This window comes from Microcaecilia unicolor, chromosome 11 (assembly GCF_901765095.1).
Source record: "Microcaecilia unicolor chromosome 11, aMicUni1.1, whole genome shotgun sequence".
Classification (NCBI taxonomy): Eukaryota; Metazoa; Chordata; class Amphibia; order Gymnophiona; family Siphonopidae; genus Microcaecilia; species Microcaecilia unicolor.
The window spans coordinates 77,500,153-77,513,179 of NC_044041.1; the positions used below are offsets into that span (position 1 = coordinate 77,500,153).

Below are 13,027 nucleotides of genomic sequence, written 5' to 3' on the forward strand. Positions count from 1 at the left end.
GGTATTCCATGAATAACATGTAGGAGGTAACTAGCAGACTTATATGAGGGTAATATGAAAATGCTAGGGATCATCTAATCCATTCTAAGTATTGACTAGTGTTTTTTTTTTACATAGGACTCTGGTTAAGGTAGTGTTTGAGGGAAAAGTTGACGAGGTGCTAGAGATACAAAAAGGAGTTGCTGTCACAAAATTAGAAAGTTAGCATTCCAGATGAAGTGGAAGCTTTTTAGAACTGTAAAGATTTTGAGGATGGGGCATTTGAAGATGAATGACTGGGAAGATTGGACAGAGAAAGAAAATGAGTTCTAGGGAGCATGTTACTAATTGAATATTCAGAATTGTTAAACAGAATGCTATGATTGTGACATTTGTCAAAAATAAAACTTTAAAAGTGAGTGTTAATTTCCCTCTTCATAAAATTTTTGGTCACATTTTTACTATAGTAGAAAGAACAATAAATACATACATAGGTTTAATGTAACATTTATATCCCACACCATATCCACAAAAAAGAACTAGGCAAGTTAGTTTATAACAAATTTAAAACGTATGCACATTGTACCACCCAGAAAAGCCCTTCCTTAGCAGAAGCAACCATAAATCCCATATACTCTTCCAGGAACCTGTCAAAGAAAAATTTTAAATAACAATAAAAGGAAACTAAACAGTACAAAATATCCTCCTTTCCCCCCACACCGTATCAAAAGATCAGCATTTATTTATAACTAGTAAAAAAAGGCCCGTTTCTGGAACGAATGAAACGGGCGCTAGCAAGATTTTCCTGGGAGTGTGTATGTTTGAGAGAGAGAGCCAGAGTGAATGTGCGGGTGTGTGACAGAGTGAGACTGTCTGTGTGACAGTGTGTGTGTGAGAATGAGAGTGTGTGACAGGGCCCCCTCCCCTGCCTAATACCCCTCACCCCGTTCCCTCCCCTCCTTTTCCTGCTCCTTCCCACACTTTGGGTTCCTTAAGGCTTTCAAAAGTCTATGTACCCCCGTGGCCCTAACGCCCAGTATCCGGATACCCCACCACTTTCCTCCTCTCCCCTCCCCCAAGTTGTAATACTTTCACGTCCTTCATTTTTTAAACAAAGTGTCCTGTCTACCCTATGTACAAATGCCCGGCATTCAGATTGTGTTTCTCTCCTAAATTTTCATTTCTTTCATTCATTCAGAACTCCTCCCCCCCCCCCCCCCCCTCCCCCTGAACACTTTTGGTTCCTTCAGTCTTTTAAAACTCTCCTATGTACCCTGTGTGCTAATGGCCGCATTGAGATTGTTTTCCTGTCCCAAATTTGCATGTCTTTCAGTCATTCACAACTCCCCCCCTACCCCCATTTAACACTTTTCTGTTCCTTCAGTCTTTTAAAACTCTCCTATCAACCCTGTGTCCTAATGGCCAGCACTCAGATTGTTTTGCTTTGCCAAATTGTCTGTCACTGATGTCACTGAGGTCAGTGCCTGCCTGCCTGCCTAGCAGACCACTTCCGGCAGGCACGGTCCCAAGCACATCCTGTTGGAGGTGAGAATTATTATATAGGATCTCCTTAATTCATCAGAGACAGATCTTGAGTTTCCTCCGAGAGAAAATATAGCTAGTCCCCAGTCTGAGATCCAGAGAAGAGAAATGTAAATCATTGGTACTTTTCGAGTAATTGCTCTATCCCTAGTAGATCAACTTCCTTCACAGATGATATCTCCAATCTGCAAATTTGATTGATTAGATCTGACTTTTCTCCGAGGACAAGTAGGCTGCTTGTTCTCGCATGTGGGTCGGCAGCGGCATTTTGCAAGCAAATATTAAAAAGTTTTGTAAGAATCTTCTGGCGTGCATGGACTGATTTCCCGCCCATCGCGTGAGCACTTCTCTTCAGTTTTTCTTTCTCCGCGTTGAGGTGCGGCAGTGTTAGTTTCTGCTCCTCTTCAGGCCCAGGAAGAGTCTTCACTGTTCGCTAGTTCGTTCACTTCTCTTTATTTAATTTTTTTCTTTCAAGAAAAAAAAAATAATAATAAGGTTCCCGTAGTTTCCTTTTAGTTTTTTCACCTGTTTCAAGTTTTCTTTCTTTTTCGTCACGGCCGGCCTTTAGGCCGCATGTTCGGGTTCTCCCCTCTTCTCTTTTGTGCCTTTTTCTGTTTTTTTAGGCACAATCGCGTCTTTTGATTTTGCCGAAGCCGTTTTTCCTTCCATATCATCAAAGTCTCCCAGCGGCTTCAAGCGTTGTACTCGGTAAAACCGGACTATCTGAGATACCGATACCCATGCCTGGTGTATTCAGTGACTTGGGCCCGACCATAGCCCAGCCGCTTGTATTCTCTGTGTTCGTATGAAGAAATGGACCCAAGCGTCTCGAGAGGCCCAACGAGAAAAACATTTTGGGGCTCAGTCCGGTCCTTTGACATCGACATCGGTAACGAGGTCGTTGACGTCGAAGGGAGCATCGATGTCGGGGAGAGAGGTAATGGCTGCTATGAGACCAATTTGTGCTGGGAGCAGTGAGGTTGGAGTGGGTCTCCACCTACCTCAAGGCCTCCTGTTTATGCAGGCCCCCCCCCCCCCCCCGGGACCGGCCTTTCTCAGACCTGGCCCCTAGGAGGTGTGAGGATTCCACGTCCTCCTCATCGGTACTGAGGAATCTCGATGACGGGCGTTGAGCGAAGGCTAAGAAGCACCGACATCGTTCTCCTTTGATGCACAGTATCTGGAGCTCCGGGACGTCGAGAGAGTCAGCACCCGAGAAGCGTCTGCGCCGAGAGGATCGCTCCCCCTCGATGCAGGAGGTGCCGATGCGTCGGTCTCCTAGCAGCCCGATGCCTGCTCCCAAGCCTCCATGGATTCTGACACCGCCTGTCCCACCGACCCTGCAGCCTTCTTCGATGGCGGTGTCACATCTGTCGCTCCCTCCGACTGCTCCTCTGCAGGAAGCAGGAACCGGTGTCCATCATGGCGAGGGCCGGCCTTCTTGAGGCCGCGACGGAGAGCTGGGGCTTGCCGCGGGCCGGTGATCGCAGTTGCCGGGCTCTCGATCGCTGGCTATGGGGTCCGTGCTTGCGCCAGTGGGGAGAATGGCGCCGAGATGCGATGGCCGGCGTCTCCTTCACTTTCGGGCGCGGGAACCCGAAGCTCCGCCTCAGAGGAGTTAGATTGGGAGGCTGGTGCTGTAGTCCCGCCTGGGAGGTCGGACGGAACCAATCAGAAGGATTTTATCAGTAACCAGGTTCTGATTGGCCGGCCATGTCGGCTGGGGCTGGGCGGTTGAATGCTGATGGTATTTAAGGAGCGGGCCTGAGACAGGACATTGCTTCAGGTTCTGTTTCCTGAGGCCAGTCTTCATGTTTTCTAGTTTTCAGTTTGTTTCCTTGCTCTCCTGGTGTTGACCTTTGGACTGTTTCTGGATTACTCTGCTTGCCGCCTGCCTTGACCTTTTGCCTGTATCAGACTACGTTGTGAGCTGCCTGCCCTGACCTGTTGCCGGTTTTGGACTCCTCTGTTCTCCACCTGCCCGCTTCGCTCCTGGTTCCAGTACTGGGTCAGTTCGTCAACCCCGCAGTTCCAGAAGTCCCGTTGGCCGCCTGCAGCTGGGGGCTCAACCCTTGGTGATCGGCGGTCGCCGCGGGTGAAGACTTGGGGTTGCACGGCTGTCCTCTGAGGTCCTTCGGGGCCTTGCGGGACCTAAGGGCTCACCTTCTTTTCAGACAAGACAGGCGGCTCTCAAAGAGCACATCCGGGCTTTGTTTCCAGAACTTCTTGAGGGACTGCTACGTCAGTCAGCTTCGGTGTTGGGGGGTGCTTACGCCTTCTGTACCATCTGCTGCAGCAGTGTCTTCACAATGGCATGTACAATGGCTGCCATTTTACAAAAAAAAAAAAACAACAACAACAAAAAAAGAAACTCAAACAGGGCTGTGGAGTCGATACACCAAACCTTCAACTCCAACTCTTCTATTTTTCTACTGTTCAACTTCTACTGATATTAGACTTTAAATTTTTGTGCGGAATCTAAATTGCTGGTAAATATAACGTATATTTATCAGTTCTTTAGATCCAGGACAAATGTATGTATATATGTGTGTGTGTGTGTGTGTGCATAAAATTATAAATTTATCATATAATGTAAAATTTTATTTTGAAGCGGGAGTCATTACAGTTTTACTGACTCCGGCTGCATGCAAAATTGCTTCCGACTCCACAGTCGGAAAAGAGAAGGATCATTAGGTGGGGGAGCTTTGTACATGTATGTATATCATTTTGCTTACTCATCTAGTTATGGGATTTTTCAAAACAGGGGAGCCAGTTAAGGAGCCAAGCTCAAATTCAATTTATGTGCTGTTTGGAGTTGTTTTGGGCACCACAGAGGTTTGATCAGTTGGCTGACGGTTATGTATGACTCACAGCAGGTGTAAATGTTTTTTCTACCCTTGTAAATCTTCAAAAATTGCTCCATTAATTCCCTCTGAAAACACATTTTATATTTCATCTCTCCAGCAAATTGAGACACGTTGTTCTGTTTGTAGATGGAAGCTGTTTCTTGGGGTATGCAGCAGTGGCGTAGCTACGTGGGCTACTTTTTTTTTTTTTTTAATTATTTTTATTTTATTATAACAATTCTTCAAACATCGATCAACAACATCAAAGACAGCAACCTTTGCTTACATTTCACATCAATGATAAATTCCTATCAACAAAACTTTATACCCCTATCTAACCTTCCCCCCCATTAACTTCCCCCCCCTCTCCCCCCCTACCTCACATTGTCATAGTTTCCAACAGTTCACTTTTTACATTCTCATATGGTTGCCACATTTTCTGGTATATGTGCAGTTGACCTCTTCTGACAGCTGTCAATCTCGACATCAGGTGTAGGTAGTCTACTCTAGTTAACACCTCTTTCATGGTGGGCACTGCTATTTTTTTCCAGGCCTTCACCAATGCGATCTTTGCCGCCACAAAAAATTGGATTGCTAGCTTATGCCCATATTTCCGGCTTTTCGGAGGCCTAGAGTGTAGTAGACATGTATCTGCCTGACGGGGGTATTGCATCTGCACTACTTTCCTCACTAACTCAGTGATCTCAGTCCAGTAAGCTTGTATCTTTGGGCATTCCCACCAGATATGCATAAAGGTTCCATGCCCTCCACATTCTCTCCAACAGTCCAGAGGCCTGGGGATACATTTTATGCAACCTGTCTGTGGTATAATACCACCAGTATAGTATTTTATAACTGCTCTCTATTGTGGTCTGGGCGATGGAGGGCTTAAGCAAGTACCTATAACTACCCGCCCACCAACCTGGAGAGCTGCGGGCTACTTTTGATGGCAGGGGACCCCAACCCCCGCCAGCCGAGGTCCTCTTCTTCCGGCACAAGGCTTCGTTCTGTTTCTGAGTCTGACGTCCTGCACTCACAGAAACAGAACGAAGCCTTGCAGATCAGCCAGCAAAGGTAGGGGGCGGGGGAGGGTTGGCAGCGGGAAGGAGGGGTCAAGAGGGGCGGGGGGGTCAAAGTTGGTGGTGGTGGTGCCGGGGGGGGGGGTGAGGCTAAAATGTGCCCCCTCACCTCGGGCTCTAGACCCCCCCTCCTGCCGAAGTCTGGCTACGCCCCTGGTATGCAGAATAGGACTTCCTTGTCCTTCCTGAGCTTCTTGACTTCTTCTCTTCTAACTTTCAGTTCCATTGGATGTTTTCTAGACATCTGCCAGAACCGAGCCAGACCCTGGAGGCAATGCTACGGCCCAAGGTCACAACTCTACCGGGGCACATCCAGGCTGTGTATGTACAAAATCTGGTAAAGCTCTATGCCTCTGTCATTCATCATAAGGAACAGGCTGGCGAGAAGGAAGCGGCACAAGAGATCACACAGCTGATGATTGACCGAATTCCCCAGTTCGTGCAGAGCGCAGATCTAGAAGTACAGGAGAGGGTAAGGAAAGTTTTATGCTTAAATATAGAGAACAAAAGGTGGGCTCGATCCTTGCAGTTCTTGGTTCCAGCTTTTTTCCCCTCAAATTTTCTTCCTTCCCTTGGGATTTCATTTCAATTTACAAGACTTTTTTGTCGTCCTTTGCAAGGGTGAATCCAAGCTCGATGCAGAGAACACACACTAGGTCAGAGGTTTTCAACCCAGTCCTCTGGGCACATTCAGCCAGTCGAGGTTTTCAGGATATCCCCATTGAATTCAATTGGGATATCCTGAAAACCTCAACGGGCTAGGTGTGCTCCAAGGCCTGGGTTGAAAAGCCCCTGCACTAGGTTGTATAAAAAATGAACACAATATAAAATCAGGTAAATATGCAGCAAAACATGTTAAAGACAAGCACAATGATACAAATAATGGTAGAGCAGTTCTGGCAAGGAATGTACAAGAAGGAAGGCAGTAGCAGAATTACATAGTTTTATGATGGCTATTTCTTGGCCTCCCTCAGATTTTACCAGCATGGAGAATACAAATTCACTGCAAAAGTTCATTGTAAGTCTTTGAAATATATTATTAGCATGCAGTTTGACTGCAATTTCTGAGGGCCTCTGACTGGATAGCTCTGTATTTTTGTTATGGGAGATAAGGGCATGGCTGCCATTTCTAATAATTTGGATAACTGTTAGTGGAGCTTTTGGTTGATGCAGCAAAGTGTATCTAAAAATGCATAGAAAATATTCAAAATGTCATCTTTTTTTGCTAGTGACAGATTTGTATATTCTATTGAATGATTCATGCCTTGCATTTTTCCTAGGCATCCTGTATCTTGCAGCTGATTAAATACATTCAGAAGCTTCAAGTGAAAGAGGTTCCAGTAGCCGAGGAAGTGCTAGCATTGTTCGCAGGTGAACTCAACCCTGTAGCTCCCAAAGCCCAGAAAAAAGTACCAGTTCCAGATGGGTAAGTTCCTTGTGGAACCTGCAACACAAGTAATTTTGGATTGAGTGAATAGTAGTTCCTTATCGTCCTTACCACTCCAGAACCCGTGGGTCTGTACCCGCCAGCCAGCAGATGGAGACGGAGGACAGATTTGTGAACCATGACCCGTCTTCAGCAGAATAGTGATAAGCTTACTGTGCATCTCTTAGACTGGTTTCAGAGCAAGGCTCCTGGGCCAGTTGGAGAACCGGTACTCAGGTGAGTAAGGGATGTCCTTTTAGTGGCTTGTGCTCCATTAAACAAACAAAAAAAAAACCATTAGTGGAGCAGTGGGATAACTCAAGAGTTTGAGTTCTCTCCCAACCCTTTTCTCTCAGTTTATTTCCTGGGCAGGTTTTTTTCCTTTGTAAAAGGCAGAAATCTTTTAAACAGGACAAAAACCTTGCCCTTACTTTGCATTTTTATCGGTACCTAAGTAGTCTAGGAGGAGAATTTAGAGGGTCCTTAGGGAGGGGAGGGAGATCCCTCTCCTTGGTTGGTTTTTCCTGAGGGAGCTCGAGTGTTTGGCTGGATTTTTGTGCTGTCAGAGTTGTTCTATCCATGAGTAGACTGCAGCACCAGCCAAATTTTCACTAATGGCTGGCATACCTCAACAGAATCTCAGATTGGGGCCCAATGGAAGACCTGGCAGAGTGTGCCAAACGCTGCTCCTGGCATGAGAGTCATTAAAATGCTTCAGAAGGTACTCTGCTGTTTCGTAAGATGTACCTTATTGGCGAGGAAGTGTATTTTGCAGGAGTGGACTTCAGTGCAATCGCCCGATTTTTGGCATTGGTGTAACATGGTACACTTACTGTTGTCCAGGGAGGCGAGGGAGACAAGGGGTTCTTTCAAGCACAAAGCCCGATTTTTTTTTTTTTTTTTTTTTAATTTGGGGGGGGGGGGGGGGGGGGGGGGGGAGTGGTGTCTATCTAGATACATTATCTCTGTGCAGTAGGAGTCTGGTCCTTAATACATTGGGAGATTAATTTGTATGGTTTTCGTCCCCTAAGAGGTGATTTGTTATTTTCCCTGGACTTAGTTGGGATGGGCATTTAAGTAGTGGGGGTGGGTTGAGGGGGGGGGGAATAGTGAGTTGTTGGGGAATAAGGAAGGAAGTAGTAATTTTATGGTAGTACAGTTTTGGCACTAGGATCTTGTGTCCCGGAAATTATGGTGTTTGCTTGTTGTTTTCATAGCAATGTTTTATATATAACTTGAAGGAGGGGTGGGAGGGGAGTTTCTTTAGGGGATGAGTTAAAGTGTTTTAAAAACAAATTTGGGTTGGTTGATGATGGGAATATTATCTTGCTGTTGGTACGACGGTTTTTGTGTGTAAGGTGTTGCTAATGAAGCCGGTTGGCAGGTTGTGATGTGGAACCCACAAATTGAAATATAAAAATGATTTCAACTAAGGGTGATAATATAAATGAACTGGGACAAATCTCAGTGAATCGGGTTGTAATTAGTCAGTTGACAAATAGAGTAACAGCAATTCACCTGGTCCAGTTGATATTCACCCAGTGGTACTAAAAATTCAACATGCAGTTGCTGACACACTATTAGTAACTCTGTACAGGGTAGAGGTTCTGAGTTCTAGTGAAGGGCTATAAGAAACAAGGCCCTTAGCGGTATATTCTGTTGATTTGGACTTTGCCTCATGTACTGTGGTTTTATTTGTTTTGTTGTTGAATCATGTTTATAATCTGGAAATATCAATAAACAGATTCAAATATAATCGGGGGAGGGGGTGGGATGTGGGATTTCAATGTTAAATGTTATCAACATGATTGAATTGTTTCTTTCATCTGGCTTAATAAAAACGTTTGAAATAAAATTTTGCAGAAGGATGTGTATCATGTCCTGAAGTAGCTACCTAATGTTCTGATTTGTGGTGAATCCCCAGTGGGGAGCAAAAGACCTGGTTTGGGACAAAGTGCAGATACCTTGACAAGGTAAAATGCTGCAGCCATAGGAATGGTGGCTATTTCCTCCTCTTGAGGCCAAGGTCAGGCAGTTCTTCCCAGAGAGAAGGGCCAAGCTCTTAAAATCTAAAGTTGGACCAGGGAAGGTCCCTTCATACTGAAGAGGTTTCTTTAGAAATTATGCAACCTTCTAGAGATGCTAGAGGGTCCCTGGGAGCAGGGATGCTATTTTCTCTAGTGTTTGTCTTGCTTCTCCATAAAGGTTTTCTTTTGAACAGTTCTCAGAGATAAAGCACCAGACGTTTATCCTGTTTCAGTGGAGGTTCTGAAATCAGGAATGAAGCACAGATGTTTGCAGGCTCTAAATTGTAAGTTTTATGTTAAACTGTACCTGCTGAACACTGCCTTGGGTGAATGTCTTCATAAAGGCGGTTAATAAATCCCAATAAATTAATGATTGGGAATACCAGTCTAGTTTATTGGTTTCAGATCAGGAAGCTTCTTTTGTAACTAAGGCCAGTTCCACAGCAGTATTCTGTGGAAAAGGAGATGATTTTCAATAGAGCTGTACCGAATATTTGTATTCGATTTGATTCGGCTACAAATAGTGCCCCAGATATATTATTCGTATTCGGCCGAATACTGATTTAATTTCGAATACGAATAATCTGGATTTCTACTTTGTTAAATCCTACTGAAATAAACACTTGGGGGCCGATATTCAGACCGTGGGAGACAGCCCAGCTAACTCCTGCATTCGGCGGTGAGACTGGATATTCAATCTCAAGCTGTCTCCAGTGACCGGCATTGAATATGCAGTGCATTTTGAGCCGGTTTAAACTTAACCAGCTAAGCCAATATTCAGCGCTGGCTATTGAAGTTTAAATTGACCAAAGATAAGCCTGCTATTTTGCCGGCCTGATTTGGCTTCCAAACATATCAAGCGATCTGCTGAATATTCACAGATAACTGGTTAAGTGCTATTTAACTGTTCTGGCTGGTTAAATAGCACTGAATATTGAGGGGGTTGATCTCTGATTTCATATTGCTTCTTTTATTATTTATGTTAAAGCTCGATGCCCAGTATTTGTATTTGGCCGAATAATATTTTGCATTATTCTTATTCGGCCAAGTAGTAAAATATGCGATTCGGTACAGCTCTATTCAATAGTATGGCTCTTTCCAAAGTGAAGTACTTAACTGGAGGCTTTCAGCATTCCAGTGGCTCATGTGCAAGATACCTGTTCTTCAGGATCCTTCTGTTATAGGAAAGAAGAAGCCTTCCAAAGCTTTTCCAGTTCATCAAACCATTCAAGCCGTTAGAGTGGGAAACTCCCAAAGCAGGGCTTAAGGTAGGTAGAGCCATGGCTAAACATTATCTGTTTCTGCCTGAGCACAAAGGAAAGCTTAAGCATCCTGAGGTAGATGCCTTGATGATGGCAATTACTGAAAAGACTATCCCATTTGAGGGAGGTTCAATTTTAAGGGACCTTCAGTATCACAAGCTGGAGTCCTTGTTGAAGCAAGTGTTTGATATTTCTTCTTTGGGTCTCTAGGTGCGTGTGTGCAGTATCTTTGTTTTTAGTGCTTGCCTTTGCTGGATTCACCAATGTAGAGGTCGTCAGGAAGATCTTGAGAGAAGTATGGCTTATGTTCCAGTTAACTCTGATCAATCATAAAGGATATATGCAAAAAGTATGGCACTGTTTGTTTTCTTCAAGGCACCTTTTGTTGGTAAATAATTGGTTTGTGGATTCCACTTCTAAAACTCAGTTAAGTAGACTACCCTTTAGGTGTAAGCTTCTATTTGGAGACAATGGAAAAATTGGTTAAGAGTTTGGGGGAGTTCAAACCATAGAGATTGCCTGAAGATAAGTTCAGGCCATTGAAACATTCTCCCTCCAGATTTAGATTTTGGGGAGACTGATATAGGCTGGGAAAATTGGGCTCCTTTCACTGCTGATGTTATCAATCTCATTTCCTACTTTTCAGGATACAAAAAAGGATCTGTTCAAGAACCTCAATCCTCAGGAATGTCCTGGATGTTGTGAGCCTATTCCTTACATCAGAAATAGGAAGAGCCCATATATTTCTAGTAGAATGGGCCAGAATCATATCAGACCAATGGATATTGGATGCCATAGTGCAAGGTTACAACCTGGAATTTTCTTGGTCTTTCACAGATTCATTTCTAATGTCACCCTGTCGCTCTAATGCCAAAGTAGCAGTGGTGTAGGCCACTCTTTAGAACTTTATTTACCTAGGAATGATGGTACCAATTTTAAAGGATGAGTGGGGGACAGGAAGGGATTCCATTTATTTCATTGTGCCAAAGAAGGAAGGTACTTTTTGTCCCAATTTGAATCTAAAAGCATAAATCGTGCTTTATGGGCGACACATTTCAGACTGAAAATCTTAAGATCTGTGATTGCAGCTGTGCACCCCAGAGAATTCTTAATGTGTTTGCATTGCAAGGAGGTTTATCTTTGGATGCTGCATCAAAGATTGAGACTTGTAATTCTGGGATGACATTTTCAGTTTCAAGCAATGCTCTTTGGTTTAGCGATAGTACTGAAGACCTTTTCCAAGGTAATGATGATGGTAGAATTTTTTTCTCTAAGAAGGAATCAGGTTTCACCTATATTTAGATGATTGGCTCTGTCATGTAACGTCTTAGCATTACCCTTAGCACCCACCTGGGGTTAACCCTGTGGCCACCTTTAGGGTCTGACCCAGCACTGCCCAGGTCCATCTGTGCACGTGTCCCTACACTGGCATACCCTCCACCCGCCTGCTGGGTCCCGCTTGAACTCTGGAAACTTTATCCCACCCATAAGTTATTTCCCCAGTGGTTTCTAGGGACACTGGGGCCACAATCCTAGGTGGTCCCACAGTTCCTAGGAAACACCCACAGATCAAGAACACAAACTGCCAGAATTCTTAGTCAGTCTAAGACAACAGGGCTAACAAACTAATAGGTTTATATCCAAAAAAGTAGAACTGTGAATGGTAAAAGTTCTTGAACAGCAAACATGAGCAGGTAAAACAACAAGGATTTGGTGTTAAATCTAGCCAAACACTTTTTACTTCCTAAGTAGTACCTGGGGAGGTCAGGAAAAAGAAACTGCTCGCAGGAATTGAACAGGGCCTCAGCTGAGAGGTCTACTCCCTCCACACTCTGAACTGAGACAGTAGTTCTAGCACATTCTCGATTAGGTCTTTGGCTTCAGGGGCAATCAGAGCACACAGCATTAGCACTAAAGATGTTTGATCAGTGACACTGTAGGTTATTTTTCTCTTTGGGGACTGTAACTAAAAATAAAACAGACCTCTGTTACAGCTATAATACAGAGGTCAATCTCCACCTGCTGGCCAGCCAAGGGAAATACCCTGAAGGGAAAATGTGTCTTAGGGCAGCAATACAAATCACAAAGCATGGAAGCCCCCTGTTCCTGCCACAGGCTCATTTCAGCACATTTGCAAAAAGAGGGCAAGGAAGTGACAAAACAGGGTTGTGATTCTTCTGCAGTTTTTGGGCTGGGAGTAAACCTTAGGAAGAGTAAATTGATTTCTTTTGAGGATCTGCAGTATTTGGGAGTGAGATTCAACACCAGGAAAGAATGTTCTTTTTCACCCAAGTCACAGAATGCTGAAGCTTCAGTCCCAGCTCCTGAGATTGAGTTTGGAGGTTCCCTCAGGGTGTGAGACTACATACAAGTCCTGAGCTCATTGGTGGCAACCATAGATCTTGTCTTATGTGCCAAGGTTTGCGTGATACTGTTAGACTTCATTGTTATTGCTCTGCACTCACTCAGTTATGAAGTTCATCTCTCTTGGATTGCACAAAAGAAGTTTAGCATGAATTGTTGGCTTTAGTCTAGCAATTTTTCAGGACGTGTCTCTTTAGACTTGCATACATTCTAACCACTGGACTCTGTTCGGCTGGAGAGCTTGTTGCTTGTAGCACAGGACACATGAACCCCCATCTGAAACCTCCTGATCTAAAAACCGCCTAGAGCTCAAAGCAGTAAGACTATCCCTCCAAGCCTTTGATTGTGTGTGGCGTGAGGCAAAGCAGTGAGTTTTCCAACAGTATCACTGAGGTAGCATACGTTAATAAACAAGGAGGTACTGTAAGTGTAGCAGTGGTCCAGGTAATGAGCCTGTCACTGAAGTGGGCAGCAGTTTACCTATTGACTCTGTTGACAGCTC

General features: G+C 44.4%; 1 protein-coding gene across 1 annotated transcript in view; it reads left to right on the forward strand.

Moving 5' to 3' along the window:
• Positions 1-13,027, forward strand: part of AP3D1 (adaptor related protein complex 3 subunit delta 1) — a 131,823-nt gene that overhangs the window by 53,247 nt on the left and 65,549 nt on the right. Inside the window, 2 exon segments of the mRNA XM_030219918.1 lie at positions 5,687-5,918; positions 6,727-6,872. Coding sequence (XP_030075778.1) covers positions 5,687-5,918; positions 6,727-6,872 — 378 coding nt within the window.